This window comes from Anguilla rostrata, chromosome 7 (assembly GCF_018555375.3).
Source record: "Anguilla rostrata isolate EN2019 chromosome 7, ASM1855537v3, whole genome shotgun sequence".
In the NCBI taxonomy this organism is placed as follows: Eukaryota; Metazoa; Chordata; class Actinopteri; order Anguilliformes; family Anguillidae; genus Anguilla; species Anguilla rostrata.
Genome location: NC_057939.1, coordinates 41,279,383 through 41,304,175, shown reverse-complemented (window position 1 = coordinate 41,304,175; position 24,793 = coordinate 41,279,383). Strand labels below are relative to the sequence as shown.

Sequence of the window (24,793 nt, the reverse complement as noted above, 5' to 3'; positions counted from 1 at the left end):
CAGCTCTCCTGCAATACCTAGCGGCCTCTAGTAATTGCGCTTTAGGTTTCTGAATACGAATAACTCCTAAATAGCAGTAATGTAAATGTAAGGTAGTAGTTGCAGATGAGTGTATTAAAGGAGAACACAAATGTGGCAGGTGATATAATGGTATGCAAAGAGTGCAGCTGACAATTTCAAATTGGGGAGAACAAAAATTGAAGCACCTGGAATTTGAAAAAAAAAAAAAAAAAGCCTTTGGAACTAAAACAAAAGGGTATTGAGTAAATATCCAAGAGTTTTCAAACTACAGGCTATAGTCTCTATATATAGCTAATATCTAAATTAAATTATGGGGGAAATGCCCCCTTGATTAAACCTTCCCTATATCCCTACAGAACATGTCACTGACTCAGTACAACATTACCTAGGGATAAATGGGGTTCCATGTGTACTCAATATCACAATAGCATAGCAATAAATACTGTTCTAATTAGACCTGCTTAATAAACCATCCTAAGATCTCCAGAGAATGTTGCATTACACACACAAGCATACACAAAAGGGCACATGTGCCCACAAAAATACACACAAATAAATACAAATGCACATACACACAGAGGCACTCAGACATGGACAAGCATAAAATAAAGCTTGATAGAATTACCCTGTACATTTTGATAAACACACGTGAGCTTTAGACTCGTATCACTTTCTAAGTTAAATTGTTGGACAAAAATTCAGATTTTCACTGTTCCAACTCATAGAGTTTGGGAGTCAAACAGCTTGATAACTGTGTCAGTGTACCTGGGACATGAAATTGCCGTAATATTCAATTTTTAAATGAAGAAAAACTAAGGAAATGCAGCCCTCTACTGGACACATGAATACAGTTCCACGATTTTCCAGACAGAAGAGATGTCTAGTGCTTATAGGTCCTCAGCTGAAATCTGTGCAACCTTTATCCTTCAGCATAATGGACAGTGAAACTTGAATGCAAGTGGCAGAGAGCATTTACTGGGAATGTGGAAAGTGCTGTAATTGGCTAGCTCTGGGTTCTTTAAGCAACTGCATAATTAAAATGGCAAAAGTAATTCAGAGGCCACTTTTTGATCTGTGAACAAAACAAGATTAAATCAAAATTCTGAGGCAGTGTTCTAGAACGCCATTGCTTTCTAGTACTGATTGCTACAGCAGCATTGGAATGTTCGGTTAAGAACTTCCTAATCATTTAGTTGTCTTACACTTCAAAGGGTTAAACAGATGAAGCATTATGTACAGATCTCTCAGACCAAACACATTTCTTAGCCATACACTACTGAATGTATAAAACACAACAATACCAAAACTGTTTTTTTGTAAAAGACAGTGGTATGATAAGAGTCTGAAGGAATTTTAGACTGTACATAATGCATATGCATGTTGATGACAAACTGCAATACACGGATCATTGGCCATTTCAAAGTGTAATCTGGAATAAAGCAATGCTTTTGTTTAGTAGTGAATTGATCGTTTGAAAATGTAACATGTCAGACTGAATGAAATATTTTACAGAAGTTTTATTTTTTTATCACCCTGAATGTCACAATTTACATTGCATAGCAGTCTGATCTGTTCAGAAATGTGCTATTGAAAAAAAATAATAAAAGCATGACAAATACAAAAGTAACTCAACTGCTGCGGAAAAATAATTATTTATAGTTGAATTGAGGCAGAAGGAACACATGGATAGAGATGATTTCTGACTTTTCATTTTTTATGTTAAAATGAATCATTATTAGTATAAATGTTTTCCTACTAAAAATGTTCTGGCAGTAAAGTACAGACACTACTCATTCAGGAAGGTGACAACAAAACAATGAAAAACAACCGCAACCCTTTTCAAAATACATAAAAACTGCTAAACCCTATCTTCTGTTCATTTAGCACTACTGTAACCTTATAGCAGCTAACACAAATTTGCCACTCCAAACCTCTGACTGGTAATCTGCCAAGGCCTTCTCTAGGCCTTTAATTCAACCAGACAGGTTTTTCAGTAAATAAAATATATTACTAATTTGACAAACGGCTTACACCATTACACAGCACACCTTCTGTAAGCTAATGCAGCATGTATTTGTAAAAAAAGGGACATGTCCCTACTTTGTTTCAATTCAGAGCATGGGTTAAACTAAAGCCTTCATTTTCTATTCAGACAGACTACTTTTCCAATTTGGATAACCTAGCCCTTGTCCAAACCATGCAAGCATCTAGGGTATGCGTTGAAACCCCCAGGTATACACACGCATTGCAGCACACCGCGGGAGCCCCCCTACACGAAAACAAGAACACACGTCAAAGAGCTCTTGGTAAACCTCTTCCGACAATGACCACATTGACACACAAAAAAAAAAAAAAAACCTGCTTCACAGGATTCCTTTAACACAGCTGAACTCAGGAAGTGATGGATCTCATTCACAAAACATGCACACAATCAGATTTGATTGTACATTGTGTTCAATCCTACAAACATTTTGGAATTTTTTTTATCTAAATTTGTTCTTTGGCACGATCAAAATCTAAATAGGTTGGAAACACGCGTAAAGGCATATGACTCTGAACTTTTTTAAATCTTTTAAATCTTTATTATTTATGCAAAATCAATTTATTGTCATCCTCATGTCAACAACAAAACATTTATCAGTACAATTATAGGCCTAAATTTTCATTTCTTTTGGTTTAATTCGTTTTTTCAAAAAACTTTTTTATTTTTATTTCAGCCCTCTCAACCTTGTTGAGAACATACGTAATTAATTTGTACTGATAAAAGTGACTGATGATGACGAATAATCATAATATCAATTATTTTTGTATAGCGATTATACAGAAAATTGTCACAAAGCCGCTTTACAGAGTAGCAGAAAGAGGGCAAGAATATTATGATATATAAAGACACACAAGTGCACAGTCAAACCCAGCACTTAGCAATGGCGTATTCGCTGCTTTTCAATTACTTGGCTAATCGTGGCTATGGGACAGAGCATGTCCTTAGGTATCACATAGATATGTTTGCAAAAACCAATGAATGGCTGATGTTTGCACACAACCCTGAATTCAGCATACCTGTTATGGGATTGTTAGTGTAATTCCTTATGCTAATCAATATGAAGAGGCATCTGCATCCAATTTAAGATCAACTGCCATTCATCATCCTATAGACCTGGAAAATGTAAAAATTTGAAGTTGTGCACATAATCATGAATTACACGTTGGTTTTTTCAAAGGAACTTTTCTTAAGAACAAAAGTAAGAAGAATTTAAGAATTTTTTGGTCAATGACACCCAATCCCTCTATGACTTGATAATACATTTTAAGTTAATGAATGTGCAGGCTTTGTGTGTGAAACGGAAAATAAGTCAAATCAAATGTTATTTTTAACGTACTGATCATGTTGCAGAAAACACCCCTAGGTGACCTTTGAGCTCAGAGACATAGCAGCGAAGGTATTCAGGTCACGACGGGACGGGAGGGGGGTCCCCGGCTCCCAGACCGGTAAGATCAGTCACCCTCGCCCCGGCCCTCGCCCCCGGCCTTGCCCTTGTCCCGCGGCACGCGGCCCAGGCTGTAGAACTCGGTGTTGGGCCGCATGTCGGTGAGGTGCGCCAGGCGGTTGGACATGGCGAAGAAGGAGGTGATGGCGGCGATGTCCCACGCGTCCTCGCGGTCGAAGCCGTGCGCCTCCAGGGCCTGGAAGTGGCTGTCCTTGATGGTGTCGCTGCGGCATATGGCCAGGGCAAAGTCCAGCATGGCCCTCTCCCTGGCGCTAAGCTGTGCGTTCTCGTAGTTCACTATCACCTGCCAACAGGGGGAGCCACAGAGTCAGCTACTTCCTTTTCGCCTACTCCAGAGACCAGGATAGCTAATAAACTGACCTCCTGGAGGGCCACTTGTGTCCTGTTTTATTTTCTTTCTCACTCCACCCTAATCTTAAGAACTTCAGTTCACTAATAATATATCGCTTTGTTTTCAGCATGTAGAGATTATGGCATTTTTATACATAGCTGTATAAAAAGTGTACAGAAGCAATGAAGTGTGCTACAATTCTGAAGTGCACAAGTTCACCACTAGGCCTCCAAATTGATCCCTGACATACTGCTAAGGCGACATACTACATACTCCAACAAATTGGAATTTTTGAAAGCCAAAAGCTGCAAAATTCATGACTGGCCATGTCATTCTCCCGATCAGAATCCAACAGAACATATGCTGAAGAGAAAACTTCAGGCAACTAGCCCCTGAAACAAGCAGGGGCTGAAGCTGGCTGCAGTACAGGCCTAGAAGAGCATCACCAGAGAAGAAACAAACAGTATGGTGTCCTGAAATGTATAGAAACCAAAGTCCACAAAAATACCCTTAAATAAAGGTTGAGAATGTGCACTTTAACGATGTGAATTGTTTAACTACAAATCAACAATTGCGGAGTACAAGGCCAAATCAAGAAACATGTTAGCGTTGCCATGGAGACTTGAACATGTCCACGCCACTAAATGAACGATCTGTTAAATAACGGCGTGTGTGGGATCACCTGGTCAGCTAGCGTAGGGTTCTTGGAGTAGATGCGGTGCAGGGCGCTGTGTGAGACCACGCAGTACAGGCAGCGGTTGTGGATGCTGGTCGCCACGACGATGAGCTCCCGGTCCGCTTTAGTCAATTTGCCTGGGGAACAGATAGATATACTACTACATAGATACCAGCAACAAAGCAGATAATAATGCCATAAATCCTACTGCGAATAACACCATTTTAATCCTGTACCACAGCTTTTTATTGGCCAAATCCTGCCTCTGTGGTACTAGCCTATTATATCCAAGCATTTTTTGCAGATGTGAACATAAAGTTCCTTGTTGCCTGGAAAACACTCTTGCCTACCTGTTTCCTTGTTCATCAGGTCGTTGTAGTAGGCGAAAAATGCTCGAAACTCTGAAGGCCGATGAGCGAGTACCTTGAACACATTGGGCAAAAACCCACCCTGGGAAAATTTTAGCCAGAATTACGTTTTATATCAATGGTTCAGTTGGCATGAAAAGCTACCCTGATAGCAACTGGCCACAAGTTTATTAGCAAAGCCTGTCCCTGGAAGTTAGCTGGTCTTGCATCACATCTCACATCAGTCTCAACCTGGTCAGGCCAATGGGATCATAATGTCACAAACCTGACATTTGAGGTTATTGCAACCCTTTGACCTTGAGAATATCTTCACCATGTTCTTGTATGCACCTGAACAACAAATTAACAGTATGCACACACCAGATGAACACATGTACACAAGCCAAAGATCTCTAACCTTGGTCTCCACCTCTTCCATCAGTTCTACAATGTCATAGGGAAGATCCTTCTTGTAAGGAATGGGATATCTGCTGATTTGTTCCGAGGAGTCATCAGAGAACTGTTTCCAGGTCACAGTGGAGGTCAAGGCTCCTGTACGCTGGCATTTTCCCACTAAACTAAGCCTGGACTAAAAAGAAAATTGCATGATTGAAATATATCAGCAAAAGCATCTGGCTTGACAACTTTGCCTTAATCCATGGCAATTTGCTTTATTTACCGTTCACAAATTAACCATGCAGTTTTCAAAACATGTAACAACAGCACCCCAACCATAAACGGCACCTCTCTAATCTCTTAATCACTATCCAATGATGATTAAGCTGCATACTACTGCAATATGATTTGTTACAACAAGAGCAACAACAATAATGCAATTGTTATTATAATTATTATTATTACCATCATTGTTATTGTTCAAAATAAACACATGAAACAACCTTGTTGATGGTAAGTAGCAGCCCACAGCATAATCTGCTAGCTAGCAAACTAACTAATTGCCATAACATTTTTCTATAGGATCCGGGCTCCTAAACAAATTCCCACAGACTGCGGAGGGAATTCACAAATAAGGTGCTGTCCTATTATCATGCATAAAAAAGAAAAAAAAAGAAAAAAAAAAAGAAAACATCTTTGCCTGTGCGGTCTCACCCAAAAACATGGCTGAGGCTCACTTCAGTTTCCTTATGTACCAACTGTGGATTCTCCCCTGAATTCTATGATGGTGTGGTGATGGGATGTCGATCCTTACATCATACGATAGGTCTACTACTTGGATAAACTCTTTTGGATTAAGGGAACTTTCACTTCGACAAGGTGGACCTTGCAAAGTTTTATCAGTCCACTAATATAGCATACTTTCTTAAAATAAGAGTGTACTTGATTCACTTTTGAACCATTATACACATCAGGAAAATACACCTGGGCTTATACTTGAACTTCTTTGCAACATTTAGTAGCCTACATCAAGTAGCTATACTCACACAGGCTGCAGACATTGTACTAAAATACTCAACTAGTAGTAAACCAATTTAATCCCAAAAGTGTCAGTGTCAGGCTATATTTAAAGCTGGGGTCTATATTTAAAGTTCACGTGTAGTCCATAGTTTTTCCTTTCTCTTCTTTATTGCTTGTGTGTATATTGCTTCTCTGCTGCGGCGGAAACTGCGACAGATTTGCTCATAAAGTAAAGCATTCCTTACGGTAAGAGGAAATTTGGGGTAAATGTAACTTGACAAGCTGCCACTGAAATGCAAAAAAAAAAAAAAAAACCCCGCAGTGCAAAGCTAACGCAACATAAGCCAAATGCTCCACAGACACGCCAGTCACCCTAATCGTTGTCAGCTAGTATAGTTAAATACAGTAATAGTTAGACCATGCTAGCCAGCAAACGCAAATCCAGCAGAACTTCAGTGGTTCAGTTCTCGAGCGTGTTAGTTTTGCTGACACACAGTACACACACGAACAACTGCAACTAACAACAGGCGACACAACTCCATTCCGGAAAAAGAAGAATAAAAAAGCTCTCCTGGAAATTATCGTCAGCGAGCAGTCTATTGCAGAAAACACTTACAAGTACCGCAAACGCGGGACGATGAATCAATTTCAAAACACCAGCACCGCAAGCCATATTTCAGGTTAGAAAAAGGTTGTTTATGGTCGTTTTACTCGAACCCTTCAGCCAACTTCTTCCTGGTTCGCGAACACCCAACCAATGTTCACGGTTTCTGGCACACCCCCAATTTCAGTCCACTGACCCGCCCATCTTCAGTGCGAAGCCAAAGATGGTGGAAGAACACAACAAGATGCACGTAATGACGGAAATCAACGGAGAATGGTGTCCGTAGACTGTTCTGACGTTGTTCGCTCGGGGAACTAAATGGGTTCAGACTATTTAATATTCTAATCTTTTTTGAGACCTAACTGGAAAGCCTGCTAGCTAGGCCTACTGATGCATTGTATTCCAATATGCCAGTATTAACAAATTAAGTTATTAAATCTCACTAGGTAATTTTCCAAACCAACTTCATAAATATGTTAAAGAAAGGACCGTGGTGACCTTGCGTAGTAGAATATATAACTACTGCATAGCATACTTCCTCTGTTCACATAATAATAATAATAATAATAATAATAATAATAATAATGGATGTATACAAGGATGTTAGGCCAAGAAAGGTTAAAAAGTATATATATATATATATATATATATATATATATATATATATATATATATATAGGTTTGAGACAGCGAACAAAAGGAATGGGCCACTGGAGGGAGTTAAACGATGTGCTGCTCTTGGCAAAAAGAAAATGCTCTTAGATCTGCATTGCAATAAAACAAAAGACAAAATACATTGTTGGCAATGAATCAAACAGACGGACATCAGACACTGTCTGGTGGTTATAATATGCGATGCAAAGCAGGGAAGGCCCTCGGGGGTGTCTAGGTCAGATATTATTTTTAAATTTAAAAGAGTATGCTCAGTGAAGATCAATAGTAAGACAATCAAGTTTGCAGGAGTCAAATGAGGAGAATGAAGGAACGAGCTGCACATAGCCTGCTGACTGCAAGTTGCAGGCACCCAGGAAGGTTGTGCTTTAAACACTGCAGGTTCTGATTGGCTAAATGTACCCTTTTATCACAGTCTGTGGATTTGTGCCAGGAAGTTTCTGTCTGCTGGAAACCATTGAAAGCATTACACCAGTCACCAACCTCTTTTATTGATACATTTTTATACTCATTCTGATTTCAACTCAACATGCCACCTTGACCACTCAAGTCTGCTGCAGCAGGGCAACCTGCATTTCAGGCCATCTGGGAGAATGGTACTTGCTCATCCTGAACACAGTGTTTCTCCCAGCGCTGGAACAAACTACTCATTCTTCTACGTACCACTGAGTTACTGCCCATTTTCCACTGTAATCAGGCGGTACCTTGACTAACTCTAGACTACTCCTCTGCAGGGTTACTCTCAGTCTAGTATCTTGATCTTCTAGCATTTTCATGCTGCACTGGTATCTTCATCTAGCACTTTGATGTTGCACTTGTGTATTCATCTTTATGTTCTGTCTCTTTAGCATATCTCTTGTAATCATGGCTCACTTCTAGTTTGGCTTGACATAAATGCCCTGATTTGCCTATGCTTACTGTGTGAACTAGACTTGATGTTCATGGATATGGATAACTGATACTTAATGAGAATTAGACCTTATCGGGCCTGTGTTCTGTAGTTGCTCCAATGGCTTTCTGTGTGCACTTATTGTACGTTGCTTTGGATAAAAGCATTTGCCAAATAAAATGTAATGTAATGTAAACATGAAAAAAACAAAGTAAAAATTCTTATCGACTCTTCACAATGGTTCTCTTTGGATTAGAATCCTTATGAAATGATCTTAAACAAAAATAATATAATAAAGGCATTGTTCGGCTAAAAATGTATGTCTATGAGGGAATGTTAAGCTTGTGCAGAAATATGGCTAGAAACTCATATGAGCACCTGCTATGCAAAATGATACAGTAATTCTCTTTGGAGAATACCATTTAGGCCTGGTTTCAGTCCAAATGCAGTGTGGCTTTGACTTACATGCAGACATAAATAAAAAATAAATAAATGAATAAGTTATGGTTTTTCAGTAGTAGTTTTAGCTGGGTTTGTCTTGAATTGTTCCTGGAAATGGGCTGCTTGCACATTTTCACTTTATCCATTGTTTTGATCTACACTTCTTCTCAGGCCTCAGCGAGGCCTGTCCCTGGAAGTTAGCCGGTCTTCACATCTCACATCAGTCTCAAACTGGTCAGGCCAATGGGATCATAATGTCACAAACCTGACATTTGAGGCTACTGCAACCTTTTGACCTTGAGAATATTTTCACCATTTTATTTTATGCATCTGAACAACAAATTAACAGTATGCACACACCAGATGGACACATACACAGGTTGCGCATAACTCCCTGGAGTTGACTCACTTTCTCCTTGCGCTCAAAAATAAGTCACAGACACTTGCACTCCTGCTTTCTTAAAACTGGCTGCTGCAGGTCACACTGTATCACATTGAGCCTATTTTAAGCATCTGTAGCGTAACCTAGAGATAAAATCTTGTGTATCTTGTGGTCTGACGGGCTCACATGAACTCTCAAGGTACCTGATGGGAGCATATTTTGTCGTTTGGCCTGTTAATCTCTGTGGCATTTGTAATGAAATTCACCCACCACACGGTACATTTATTCCAATGCATTCCAAATGTATGTAAAATGTAATTTATATATTTGATAATGTGTCAAATATTGCAACCCTCAAAATTAATTTTATATGAAAAAAAAAACAGAATGAGATAGAAAATATGACTTTAATATTTTCCCATATCATGATATAACTTTTTCATTAGGTCTGGCTATGAGGAAAGATATTTCTCAAGTTCAATATATATAGGTTACATGCTCTCAGTTTCATTGGTATTTTCAAGAATGTGATAACCACTGATGAAAATATTCTCTAGCATTTCCTGTACTGAACACTTACCCCGTCGACTTTAAAGGCTATATTCTTATTTAAGAAATGTGGTATCCAATAAATATATAAATAACAAGCTACCTCTGGATTCAACCAAAACTAGAAAGTCCTCTTAAAGTATTTTTATTTTTTATTTTTATAGAATGACAAGATTTTTGTTTTATTGTTTCCTGCGTTTCTATGAAGATAAATGCGCAGTCTTAAGTGGGCTTAGTGAAGCGGACCCACAGATTAACCCAGTCTTAGTTGTACCTTTGATTCCTCTCTGTATTTAAACATCATTCCCCTACAGAGACCCTCAATATTTCACCAGCTTCTGCACTGCTGAAGAACTTTCGCTGTCGAGATGAATGTGATGGATTCCCGCGCGCTGATCGCACTCATTTCTTCTGAAGTCTAATCTCTCATCGGTGCTGATCCATTTTAATTAGGCCTTCTCATTTGAAACGGGGCAGTGTTTCAGCCCAGGGAACTCTACACAAGCTTCTCATAATAATGTGTGCCCCCTCCTGCCCTCCAAGAGCAGAAAAAAGCAGGAATTACACGTATTGCTGATCCCCCGTGTAAACATAGATATATACCATTATCTCTCCTAGCACGACTGCAGGCGGTTGATATCGGGCTCATCAGTGTGTGTTATAGGCCACATAAGCAAGATCACCCGGCAATATCATTTTCAAACATTTGCAGGCACATGCTGAATGTTTCGCTCAGCACATTCCTATTGTCTATTTGAAATGTTGGGCAAGTGATGAAGCTTCACATAAAAGACAAAAAGCTCATTATTGAAATAGATTTATTCTCCTGTTCATACTTGTGCCAGCACGATCAAACGTGAACGGTGGAAATTATTTTTGTTTATGAGACTGAAGATACGACTGCAGCAAGGCAAGTTAAACCAAACAGAAAATACATTTTCAAAATAAATAAATGAATAGGCCTAAATAAATAAATAAATAAATAAAATAAGACATGCTACCATGATACACATTCAAATGTGTTTGAATTTTGCCCCCTTGACATTTTCATGTCTTTGTGCTTGGCTCCTTGGCTAGAAACGTTCACCTAAAGTCAATTTTCCAGTGTGATGATTGACTTGTCTGGAATTATTTGGGTTAAATGAGGTGTTGTCATATAACTAGAAAAAAAAAGACAGAAATAAATTTGAGAATTGTATATTCCATAAAAGGAATAGCTTAATGTCCTGTCAATATTTCACTTTTCAATAGTATTTCAGTTTTAGCATATGTTTTTTATTGGCACATGCCTTTTTTTGTGTGCAATGAAGGGTGTTTCAGATATTTACAGAACTTTACAGTGGCTGGTATAGAGGCTTTGCAATCTAAAGCAAGACAAGACACTGAATGTACCTCCAGAACAGATTGTAGACACGGGTCTCCAGAGGTGTGTATATTACTTAATTATACTTCAAAAATCCAGTTTAATTTTAGTTTAATTAATAAATTTATTTTTGCAACTATTTTCACACAACTTGAGACCACTGAACTCAACAAAAGAACCAGCAAAATATAAAAATAGATATGTATGTTTATAATTGTGTATAAATGTTATTAAGTTCATGTTTTCTTGCAGTATGTGTAGCCTCTAGATACAAAATATCACTGTACAAGCTTATTTAGAGTTACTTTATTTGTATTTACCTATTTATTAGATTTTTTTCCCCAGTGGGAAGAAAAACACTCAATTGGCGGTGAGAACAAAAAGACAGAAAAAAAGAACTCCCCAGTAGTAAGACATCTCAGGAGGAACCTGGGGGAGTCCATCCTCTGCTGGCCAACCTGGTTTAATAGTGAAGGTATAATAGGGCCCTCGATGCCCCTATAGGCATTGTAAAGTTGACAGGTAATCTGAAACCTCTGTACATCCATAAACTCACAAATAAGCTGTCTGGGCCAATGGGAAACATACACTAAAACGGCAATAACATTAACAAAGAAACCCATAAAGTGAACTATCCCTTACAATTAAATGGATGCAGTTCTGAGCATGATATATGTACAGCATTACAGAAAGCTAGAGGGTGGCACAAAGTTGCCAAACTTTGAACAAATTAAAAAAAATAAAACTGAAGCATCAGGCGTAAGGTTAAAGAGTGGAGTGAAATCAACAGCTCCCCAGACCTCACACATTCCAAAACTACAGTAGCACACGACTCTATCTCTACCGTAACTGAATTTTAATTTGTGCCTAGCCTTCGGTGGAACTATCTCTCAGATAAATGTTCTGGATGCCTTTTAAAACTGAATGAAATGATTGAATACAGGCCAATGACATGAGACGGTTTAGATTTTTAGGAGAAAATAAATCATATATAAATCATGGAAATATTGGAAATATGTCTCAATTAAACTATCTTTTAATATATTGTAATTGGAAGAAAAAAGGCACATACTGTGAACACACATACGCACACACGTTTCTGCATATGTGTGTGCATTTTTCTACCAATCGTAGTATATCAAAAGGTTCCACTGTCAATTTATCAAGGCAAATTAAATTGACCTGTTTACTGCTGCCATTGCTTTAGGTGCCTGTTTGATGTATGTTATCAGAACTGTGATGCTTCAGTTTCTCTGAAAAATAATGCAGCATACATAACTCTTCATTAGCATGTCACCTAATGTGACCACCTTCATGTTTACAGAACGGTTAATTATACATTGAAATTTATAACGACCCAGTAATGAAGCACAGAAAAATAAAGGTTAACGATCCATGAGAAATATGATTTCATAAGTTTGTACTTAATGTGCTACAAATGAAAATTGAGCTTATGTTATCGAATAAACATAAAAATGCAATCCTATGAGAATTTGCGAAAGAAAGAAAAAATGCAATTATGTTTTGCTCCATTTCAAAAGCATGTCATTTCCTGAGTGTTCTCAAATATACTTTACTATTTCCATAACTGTGCAGTTACTTATTTTGCTTCTGATTATTTTGGAAGGTGCATGATTAAAAAATGTTGCACACAGCATCAGAAACATGTATTGTAGGTAAATAAAATTCCATTAAAAATCCATGCTACAATAATATAACATGCTATCCTTTAAGTCTCTCATATGGATAGTGGAGAAACCAATAAGAAGTCTCTTAATAGGGCACTAGGCCCCCACGTGTCACCAAAATAGTATCACGGTAGCATGGAATTGACCAACATCTCTAATTTTTCAGGACCATTCTTCAGCAAGAAAGTTAATTAATTCATGCCTGGAAAGTGGAAAATGTTGTAAAATCAGATGTCCTTCCAGAACCTCCCATAAATGCTCAAGTGGGTGCTGACCTGGTCACTGAGAAGGCCATGTCATGCTCATTAAACCACTAGGTGACCACACATACCATGTGGATGAGGGCGTTGTCAACCTGGAAGACAACTCTGCCAGCAGGAAAGAAATGTTGAATCATTAAGGAGTGATTAGCATTGACCTTGCCTAACTTTACATTACATTTATTTGGCAGATGATTTTATCCAAAGCGACGTACCAAATGTGCATACCAAAGGTCATTGGAACAACTACAAAACACAGGTCCCATAAGGTACAATAGTCATTTTGTACAGTTATTCATAGCCATGAAAACATTAACTTGCAGCCAAATCATGATAGACCATTGCAGACATATTCATTTTGAAACCAAGCACTCGGGTCTGTAGGCTTCTTTAGCTCTGTACCGCACATGCCATTTGCAAGAACATGGTGAAGAATGATTCGTCTGATCACATCACTGCTCAGTTGTGAATTCCCTCTGTTCTTTGCACCACTATATGCTCACAAAAATGTATTTGCCTGGTGCAATAAGTGGTATGGCTGAGTCCTTGGCATACTGGTATTAATTAAACACCCTGGAAATTGCAGTCAAGAGCCACACAGTCAATATACGCTGGGTCCCTCATTTGTCTTTTCACTGTTCTGGGCACTGCCTGCATATACTCTTATTAATAATTAGCGTAAATATGATTTAAACATATTAACACATTTTATGAGGGCACACTGGTAAATTATGTGATTGACACTGAGGGAGATGGTGATTAAAATAAACACTTTTAAATTTACCTGTTACAAATGTTATTCTCACATTTAAATCCTAAAATTTGTTTAGTGCTGTAGCTCAGTGAAATTATGACATTGCAGTTCTATGTCATCTGTGTGCTATAATATTTAAGTGTTACAACCATATCTCTGTCTTATAATTGCATCACTTATCTATGTTATCTATGTGCTACAGACTTTCTCTTGATCTCATCTTTGTGCGATATAGTTTTTTTGAAACTATAATTGCATCTCTGATGATTAATCTCATTGCTCCAGTGTAATGTTAGCTCTATCCTATTATTTCATCTCTGTAGTGTAATCTCAGCACTGTTGTATAATCTCTCTCTGTACAAAGTTGGTATTTGTAGGGATGTATCTGAACCCAGATACCCTATTTGAAAATGCATAGATAATATAAAAAAATATTTATTTTTTCAATATTTGAAAAAAAAGATTTGCACAAAAAACTGAGCATTTAACAGCAACTGAACAGTACTTACTTGTGCATGATAAAACGTGTTTAATGCGTTTTTTGACAAATTGACATTTCGTCAGATACATTTGTTCAATAACAGTGCAAGACTAACAGGCAATGGTGGTATTTTGCAGCCATACCACCACACACTCTGCTCCTGCCGACTGGCTGAAGCTAAGCAAGTGTGGCTTGGTTAGTACTTGGATGGGAGACCACCAGGGAATGCTGAGTTGCTGCTGGAAGTGGTGTTGGTGGGCCTGCAGGGGGCAATCTTCCCTCTGGTCAAATAAACCCCAATGTCCCAGTGCAGTGACGGGGACACTGTGCTGTAGGAGATGTCGTCTTTCGGGTGAGATGTTACACCGAGGTCCTGACTCACTGTGGTCATTAAAGATCCCATGACACTTATCGCAAAGAGTAGGGGGTTCCCCGGTGTCCTGGCTAAAATCCCAGATCTGGCTCTCGCAAAAACTTGCCACCTAATCATCCCCTGATTTAATTGGCTAAAAAAATGTTCTCTCCCTCCAGTGGAGCTGCTCAGTGGTCAACAATAGAGGATTGTGGATGTACTGGGCAGCTCCCAGGTGTGAATGTGTATGCATGTGAAGCAGGGCGTTGCTGCAAAAGAGCATCCGTGCTCAGCGAACCTACCCTGGGTAAGTAAAGGTTAAATAAAAATTTTAAAAATCCACCCATATGCCCCCTGCCCCCAACAAAAGGGAAAAAAGTGAAGATTATGCTGCCTTTCATTACATTGTGATGTCATTAAGTAAATACATAAATAAATACATTAAAAAACATGTTAAAGCAGATATTAATGATATGATTGTAATACCCAAAATGGCGTACATGCTTGACACAAAGGAAACGTCCCAGGGCCTTTAATTTAAGAGCTGGCTATGTAATTGGTGGAATGAGGGGCTCAGAAGGTATCAGCACTGCATTTAATTTTAGCCAAAACATATGGTATAGTACTATTGGTATGAGGGCAATACTGATATACTTAAATAATGTCATAATAACAGATTATAGAAATATTATGCAGTACATCTCTTTCAACCGACCATAAGTCAGCTGCATTAAAAAGAGACATCAGTAATTAAAAACCTCACCCATTAGAGAATAATTATGGGCACCTTCAATTAATCTCACAATTAATTTACTAATTAGAAACTGTTCAATATTTAACTAGTAAAATCCCACTGAGGTGAAATATTAATGGGAAGCATTAGTCAATAGATAATCTAGAGTTAATTGCTTAATTACAAGTTCATCACTAAGTGCTAAGAGAAAGCCCAGACTGTTTTGTCTGAACCAGGAACTGTTAAGGCTTGAACACAGATATAAGATAGTAGCAGTACCCTCACACAGACATTTCATATTCTTGCTCATTGCTTTCTGAAGTACTATTTGTGTGTAGCATGAGACAATGAGAAAATTGTTTATTATTTTTCTTTTCTTTTTTTTTTCTTTGAGAGGGAGGGTGTCATCTGCAAATATTTGCACCAACATCCCTATCTCCCCCATCACACAATGTTAGATTACAGTGATTCAAAATCACATTTTATCTACAAAATGATAATTATAGAGAAAGAGTTGTTATTATTAAAATAGAGTTAATCCTCCCTCAGAAGACCAACTCTAGCCATCTCATCTATGCAGGAGACTCCTCAGCTGTCACCTCAATGTTCCTGTGCTTCAATAGCAAAGTCAATCCATTAAATCTATCCTCTATCACTCGAGAGCACATGCCTACCTTACTACCATAGCCTCTAGTGACAGGAATTGCAATGATTTATTTACTTATTTATTTGGTGAGATGGAGTGGGGTTCCTACCATTGACCTATCAAATTCTACCACTGGTTGCCACTGAGATTCATGATGCGGTCCCACATCACTGTCACACATGAAGATCTGACACTGGCTCCACACTGACAGTAACCCTGACAATGTCAGGCAAAGTTTTGGTCACACAATCCCAGCAGCCCTCTCCTTCCTATCCTGGATAACCTGGGCAACCTTGGCTTACCACCTCACAATATTTAACTGGTCCTCATTTCCTACTTTACCGGTTCATATTTATTTTTATTTTTCTTTATGCATTCTACAAAATTAAGAAAATACTACTACTATACTACTACTACTACTACTACTACTACTAATAATAATAATAATAATAACCTTATTATAGACTGAATCCATGCAGAAAAAAATACATAAACAAAAAACACATAGGCAGAATTTTATATAATGTAGAACCCATTTTCATCACGCCTAAATATTTCACCTAATACCGAGGCAGCATCTACATAATCCATTCCTGCCCATTGTCCCAAGGCTCTCTTCCTCCCTCCACTCCCCTGCAGTCTAATATCACTTGCAAGTATATTTCCCTCCAGAGATATCTTCACACCAACCCACAGCCATAACTATGCGAACACTTTATCCACCGCTTGTCTTACTGTCTGTTTTTGCTGGATCACATACTTACTTATTTAAATCTTATTTTTATTTGGTGCTGATGTTATGCTTTTTCTGCTGCAATGTGATAGGAATTGTTGCTTGGGTTTATCCAAACCCTCTGTCCAACTGCAAAAAAGGTATACACTGGTAACTATACAACTTTTCATTTTGTATTTCTCCCCCTTAACATACCAATTTGTTTTCCACCTCTGTCTACCTCTATATTTTTCCCTTTCTGTTGTTCCATGGCCTTGGATTCACCATGAGGCCCAGGGGATTTCGGTATGATGTTCACTTATGTGTAGATGAATGAAGAAGCTGTCCCCATCACATAATTCCGTTCCGAAGACAAGCATATTTTAACAGCTGTATCTCCCAATGGTCAGCCTTTTTGGACAGCGTTCTCTATCGAGCTCTGAGGAGTATGGACTGCAGTAATTTCTGCTTTGCATTAATTTGTGAAATAATTGCTCTGCTCAGCCAAGAGAGCTATGAGTTTAATGCTAAACTATTGACGATCATTGTATATTTACATTCATTTCATGATTTATATTTCTCCTTTGTTTGGAAGGTTAAATAACTGCACCCCCCATAGCGTCTCGAGTGCTTACTCTGTGTTTATTTGTCACAGGTCAAGAGCTTATGAAAAATAGGATAGTTGTTTGAGACTGATCTTCAGTTCATTTTGGGTGAATGAGTTCTTGGATCAGTTCCACTCTGCTAGCATACTCAATAACCACCATTCTTCAACCGTATTGATTCAAATCTTCAATTCAAGTCTTAATGAAAGAAGAGGATAATTATTAGAAAATGGCCCACAGTACAATCTTTCACACACAGGAAATATGTTTTGAAAACATTGGTAAATAAAAGGAAATGGTTGCACAGTAAAAAATAACACAAAACAAAACTATGAAGTAATGCACTTATGCCACATGTTTGTTCTTAATGCGCATATTTACACATCATTTTCCATTTCAGGTCATAAAAAAAGAGTTTGCCTGCTTTGGAAAACAAAGGTATCAAATTAATCTGATCCTATGGCCTAGTTTTCCAACACCAACATTTCTTAATCAAGCAAGCAGATGGCTTTGAAACCGTTCAACCTTTATTGTTTGGTTTAGTTTGAAAAGTTTTTGTGAAGGTGAGCGAGATGATCCACTGATGCAGAACGTTATGCAAATAGGAGAGATTAATTCTTATCTCTGTGCTGCGATTATCAATATGTTGTTGTTGCTAATATAATTTGCATCGCTAACCCTGCATGAGTTATGCAGCAGGCTCAATTCCCAGGAAAAAAAAAAAAAAAACATTCTTTTTTTCCCCTGTCTGGATTTGTGAGAAAGTGAGATGCTGAGGGAGGGAGGTGTGACTTTATTTATGAAGGGCCACTCTTCATAACGCAGATATTTTTGTCTAAACTGGCTAACTGGGAGAGATTTCACAATCGTGATTCTCTCAGCGAAAAAGATGATCTCAGAAGCAGTTTAGTACCTCTATATTTGGATTGGTGGTTGTTTTCCCCCCCCCCTTTGGGGACATGCCTATTAGTGATAAACCCACAGCGGCCTGTGAAATGAGCAAACATGCATACCCCACAAAAAAAAGGCTGCATATAAATTAATACCGACGTTTTCTTGCCGACTAAATGGAAGAGCGGTGCTCCTAAAAATCTATAATGCGGATGAGAAAATATCCCGCTTAGGTATGGATTCCCAGAGGATCCTTGGTGGTACTGAAGAAGCTCCTCACACATATTTGGGAGCTGTTCCCTCTGTAACCAGTCAGTCATTCACCAATCCAATAAGGGGTCAGAAAGACAGAACACCCGCCTCCCCCCCAACTCCTCCCTCCCCTCAAAGAAATATTAGGCATGCCTAGCTAATATTTAATATCGTTTAACTACGCACACAACTAAAAGCATTTATTTTGCCATTTTAGACGGTGCGGATTAATCTCGCTGCTGTAATGAACTGTCTCCAGTCAACTGGAAAGCTATTAATAAACAGTGTCACATCAGAGGAAGGGAGTGGTGGTGACATACAGACGCACTGCAATGAGCAGCCGTGACGTCTTTCACAGGGAAACAGCGGTCCTTCATAGACAATGCCACCCCTTCAAAAATACAAGTGGGGAGCATGTTTTAAAATAGAGCTCGTGAATGCTGTGGTATATTTGCCGATGCATTAATAAAAGGTGGTACACACAGGATGGCCCGTGTTCAGGTATTGGATGCGGATGGAATTATGGAAGTAACCTCCTTGAACTGATTGTGACATGCCTCTCTGTTTGGCGTGAATTCACAATTTACAAACCTTCACAATTTACTCTCTCTCTCTCTCTCTTTCTCTCTCCTTCCTATATCTCTCCCTAAAGCCCATTTATGGAATTACAACCAGGTGGCTTTTGAGGTCACTTAATCCCTGCGATTTTATTGCCTCCACCCATCCAGAGTGATTAAACATGGGGGAGTCAGAGAGAGAGAGAGAGAGAGAGAGAAAGAGAGAGAGAGAGAGAGAGAGAGAGAGAGAGAAGCAGATAACAGCTTAATGCAATCTTACTGAGAGAAACGTGGTAATATATCACCTGGCTGAGTTAATAAAATATTGTATCTGCCTCCATTAGTCAGAGAAGAAAGGTTCAATTATATTTCATATGAATGTACTTCCACACAGGTGCGGGGGAAAAAGGGCTCCCGCCATGCAATCAGACATCTGTCTCTTTTTTTTCCCCTCTCTGTTTCACACTCTCATGCCCTCCGTTATTTATTAATATTTCATCTATTTGGATAAGATATGAATGAAAAGCACATGATGCCCTTTCATAATTGCCAATCTTGTCCTAGAGAAAATCTCATTTTTGAATCTTACTTGCCAACAGTGGGGTGGGAAGGGGGGTGGGGGGGGGGGGGGGGGGCAGAGGGGAGCAAAGGAGGGGGGGCTTGTGAGAGAAAATTAGAGAGGGAGCAGGTGGGTAGGATGGAGAGAGAGTGAGAACAAATGAGTGAGTCAGAGAGAGAGAGAGCGAGCAGTAGGGATATGAAGGGGATAGAGAGAGAGTGTAAAGGAGTGAAGGTGAAATAAAATGGGAGCTGCAAGGTAGGTGGGGAAAGTGAGAGAAAATGGAAGTTGCAAAGTAGGTGGGGAGACAGACAAAATGGGAGATGCAAGGTAGGTGGGCAGGAAGGACAGACTGAGAAATAAAAGGGGAAGACAGATGCATTTTTTTCTTTTATATGCCATTCCTGTCTACTCAGCTGCAGAAGGAAATTACCTCTTTCCCAACATCCCAGTCTGCTCTCCAGAGGTGGAAAGTCCAGGGGTCAGAAGGTAAAAGCCCTGCCATGTGTTTCTTCCATCCATGAACTCAGCCAGCTGATTTCACTAATTAAGTCCACCTCCTGCCTGAAGAATTGTGCTAATGAGCAAATCCAGGTGATTGGAAGAAAGTAACGAGGAGGCCTTTTACTTTTGGAACCTGGATTTTCCACTTTGGTCTCTGTCCACCCAGCACCATCACTTATAATTGGCTGTCATCATGGCATAACCAAAAATCCAGAATCCATTGAAACATTTCTTCATTAGACACATATAGTATACAGCCTACTTTGATTTTGGTACCGAGAATATACAGACTTGTGTCAGTCATTATGATCGTATATTGCCTAGCAGGGTTCCATTCGTTGATAAGGCATGTTCATATGCTTAGCCAAAAAATCCAGAATCCATTGAAACATTTCTTCATTAGACACCTAGATATAAATATACCTATACCATAGGTTGAATCAGGTGACGTGCTGCCGAGCTAACACAAAAACCCATTGGCCCTTTTTTTGGAGATCTGACACCCCTGCTTTCACATGACTTAGTTTATCATGTTTCAAATATAATAATACATACGTATATTTGGTCTTAAATACACAGTACATCTCTGTCGTAAATTAGAAATGATCTGTTATGTGAGATTGATTTATAGACCACATTTTAAATAATTGCTTTATGTTCTCATGAACCTTGCAATTGACCTTTGACCTCTTCAGTGTGTCTAACAGAGGATGTTTGCAGGATGTCTGAAAACTCAATATTGATATGGTCGGGCTGTTAATTGTTGTATGCCTGTGGCTTGCTGAAAAATAGCACATGGCAATTTCTCCGGGGACTGTGTTTGCCTCTGAAATTACTATACTTTATAGACCTAAACAAATGATTTAGGTTCAAAATCATCATTCTGGCAAGCCTCCACATATTTACGTAAAAATTGAACAGAAAATTGTTCCTGTCATTGTAAATGTTTATGATCAATTTTAATGTGCCAGTTCTGTTTGAATGGTGAAATGAGTACAAATTACTGTCAGAACAAATCTGGCGGTGCCGTTTATTAATATTTAACATTAACAGGTGCTGTGATGAATGCTGTCGCCAAGCGAGGATTATGAAGTGAATTATGCTCACGGGGCCAACAAACACACCAACAGGTTGGTTCTCGTGATGTTCAAGATGTGCTTGGTAATTAATTGCTTTGAGAATTGCTCCTGAGAATGATGTCCATAAAAGTGTCATACAGTTGTGTTATGTGCTATGGTATTGGGGTGTACAACAGAATTAATTTTATGCAGCTGTTAATCTGCTACTGTCTTGCCCACACCTGACTATAAGCCTGTGTAAGCACACCACACAAACACACACACACAAACACACACGCACACACACATGCATATGCACACGCATGCGCACACACAAACAAACACACACACATTTGTCTTCAATATGATACAGCACTGAAGATAACATTGGAAAACACATTTTTCTTTGTGGGTCAGATATACTTGTCTCAGTACATTAGTTGATAGTACTTTGAATCCTGTTATAAAACTTTAATATGAGTTGATGATTGAAAGTGTGATGTGTTTGTGAGACAATTGCTCTTCTGACTGCCTTCTTAAAAGAGCAAAGCAGTGTCTGGAGTGGTTTATAATCATATTATTCTGTGTGTTAATGGCTCTCTTATTACTTCAAAAGGTCCAACTAAATTAACTGCGGTCTACCCTCACCTCAAGTAAACTGCTGTGACTCATTCCATAAGGATGTTCATCATGAGTGTACAGTAAGTAGGGCCATGTAGTCACAATCTTGAGCCTTGGCTTTGTCATTAGCCAAGTCATATCTTTACTGCAGTGGGACATACCCTTATACCACCTGGGGTAAGGTAGGTTTTAGTCGATCAATGTTATTTGAGCCGTTGTGGCATTCATTTTTCCCAACTTGGCAACCACAGGTTATTAACTGATGTCAGTGAAAGATACACTGCTCCTCTAGTAAGTGATAGCTTTCTCCTGAGCAGAGGTAGAAAATCCTGGTTCAGAAAGTTAAAAGTTCTTCCTAGATTTTTTTTTTTTTTGTTCCAGTCACCTGGATTTGCTAATTAGCACAATAATTTAGCCAGAAGGTGTAACTAATTAGTGAAACCAGCTGAGCGAGTTCATGGGTGGAAGAAACACATGGCAGAATGTTTACTTTCAGACCCCTGGACTTTGCACCTCTGCTCCTGTAGTACCATGTGGCCTTTAACATGGTAAACAGTCTCTGGTTTGCAGTGTATCAAATAAGTGCAAGAATTTTAGCATCAGATCTCTTCCTGTGGGAAGGCACAGTGGCAAGAGGATAAATTGGCTATTCAAACAGGAGAAAAGGAAATTAATCCACATCTGTTTACACTGTCTGCCAATTATTCTTTGATGCCAGCTTTGATGAACTAGCTTACTAAACAGTGGTGTGAGTCTGTTTGGTAGGCTCAAATGTGAACGTATGAATATTCATTCATTACAAAAGGACACACTCCCTCCATCCTGCTCCCTTCGTCCTGCAGCTATCCTGTTCAAACATATAATACCTTGCATCAAAAGGATATTTGGATAAGGCAGGCAATACAAATATTTTAACTTGGTGATAATTAAAATGAGTTGTTTTTGTGAGCAAGCATGAACCGTTTGTGCATTTGTTTCTGTGATTGATGACCAACGGTGTCCCATAGATTTACATTCTTACTGCTTTCATCTTTTATTCTCAGATAGCCTCATTCAGCTTCTCCTGTGACACAAAACTGGTCTTCTCTTTTATTCATAAGTCATGTTCATTAACTTTGCACACAGTTCATTGTAATCTGTGTTTCAAACACCACTGATATCAAATAATTTCCTTGTATTGCAATATTCCACAATTTCAACATTTATTTCTCGTGAAACATTTTACATGCAGTTAACTACATACATGTTATCTGATATATAGAAGATTATGCATTGCTAACATTTGCAAAGCACGTGCACAGCATTTTATAACAAGTGGAGAAAACGTTAAAAAAAAGCTTTTCATAGGCAAGCCTTTTACTCTAATTATTTTAAAGAGAATAAAGCCAGTCTCAATACCGTTCTTCCTTAGTTTATGAGTGAGGGTACAGCAACTCTACCACATTTATCGTCTCAGAGCACTATGATCTCAAGCAACCCAATCCATCCTTGTGTCAGCAGTTATATGGCCGGTTTTCAAGCCATTGCATAGTAGATCAATTAAAAGTAAATCCATAAAATAAGATATATATATATATATATGTATATATATATATATATACATATATATATATATATAAGGGTGAAAGTTGAAGCAGCTCTGCTAAATTTGGCCTGAAAATAACAGCTAAAAATCAATGCGTTTTCGTGTATTTCTGTCTTTTTTGACCTGACTATGACTACATCTGACTGTAACGATGCAAATAATGGATATTACAGCACTGCGGCTACGGTGGGGTCAGCACACGCATAGTAATCATGTTTCCCCCCGCCACGCTGTACCGCTGGAGCTAATGAATGGCTCTGATTGGACACAGGCCATTTCTTTAGCTCCAGTTTAACGCTGCGTGTCTGAGAGAATGGCGAAACGCCGCCAGAACAGAAATGCGATGAACGAACGCGCGTAGGGGGGTTGGCGGATGTACTCATCACCATGATCTCTATATTAGAGACCACTAAAAATGAGGAAGAGGGGGCTGGGGGGGGTGCATAAATGGGCGCTGTTATTATTTGCCGACCGCTGTGAATTTGATTAAATCCTTCTCCCTCCTAACCCCCTACCTTTTCCCTTTATTTGTTGCCTGAGCGCGAAGCTCTTAAGTGCCGAAGCGCGATCGCATTAGCCTCCGCAGGCCACATCGAAGGGCTTCCTCGGCCGGGAGACCCGGGGGCTGTCACCGCGACTGCTGCCGCGAGGCGCGGACACGTCTGGCTAATGCGCGGGGGATCCGTTTAGCGCGGGGGGAGAAGCTCACGGGCGACGGGCGCACGAGCAGCACCGGGGGAGGACGCGTCCGCAGCTGACTCGCGCGCCGTCCCTGATTAAATTAAAACAAACCACCTCATAACCGTTCCTAGCGGCTCACCGCAGCCAACAAAGTGTCGCGCGTAACGCGTATCTCTGGCTGTAATTCGGCATAAGTGAACATGTGAAATGAACGGCTATATGCACACAAAACTTTTATTTAGCAGATGCTAAATGCTAAATTCAGGGCGGTGGACGCTGCTTCTGTGTCATACTCAGTGGTGCATATTCAGCTTTACGGATTGGGACATGGATTTGTAATCCCCCACATCCTCCCAACCCCCCCGACCCCCCCCGACCCCCCGACCCCACCCCCCCCTCGATTTGGTTGCCACTGCGCTAGCCGCTACGCTAGGTGGCTCAGCCCGCTTTCAGCATTCCACAGCACTCCCCAGGCTCGAGCCGCCCGCATTTCTAAAGATGAATAGAAGCCAATATGCGTCTCCCACAACTCGGTGACCTTTACAGGAGCGAAGGGGGAAAAAAAAAAAACAAAAAAAAAAAACAACAACAACGGTGAAAAAAATAAATGAAAAACAAGGCGGCGGAAGCCAGCGTGCCGTCGTTCCCCCCGCT

The 24,793-nt window shown here is 39.4% G+C and overlaps 1 protein-coding gene across 1 annotated transcript; it reads right to left on the bottom strand.

Annotated features, from left to right (window-relative positions):
• Positions 1-1,523: 1,523 nt before the first annotated feature.
• si:ch211-175m2.5 (uncharacterized protein LOC568697 homolog) lies at positions 1,524-7,074 on the bottom strand. Its single transcript, XM_064344331.1, has 5 exons — positions 6,917-7,074; positions 5,303-5,473; positions 4,888-4,987; positions 4,544-4,674; positions 1,524-3,813 (listed from the first exon to the last, which is right to left on the bottom strand). The coding sequence occupies exons 1-5, from the start codon at positions 6,971-6,973 to the stop codon at positions 3,517-3,519; spliced, it is 756 nt and encodes a 251-aa protein (XP_064200401.1). The 5' UTR covers positions 6,974-7,074; the 3' UTR covers positions 1,524-3,516.
• Between the last annotated feature and the right edge of the window lie 17,719 nt (positions 7,075-24,793).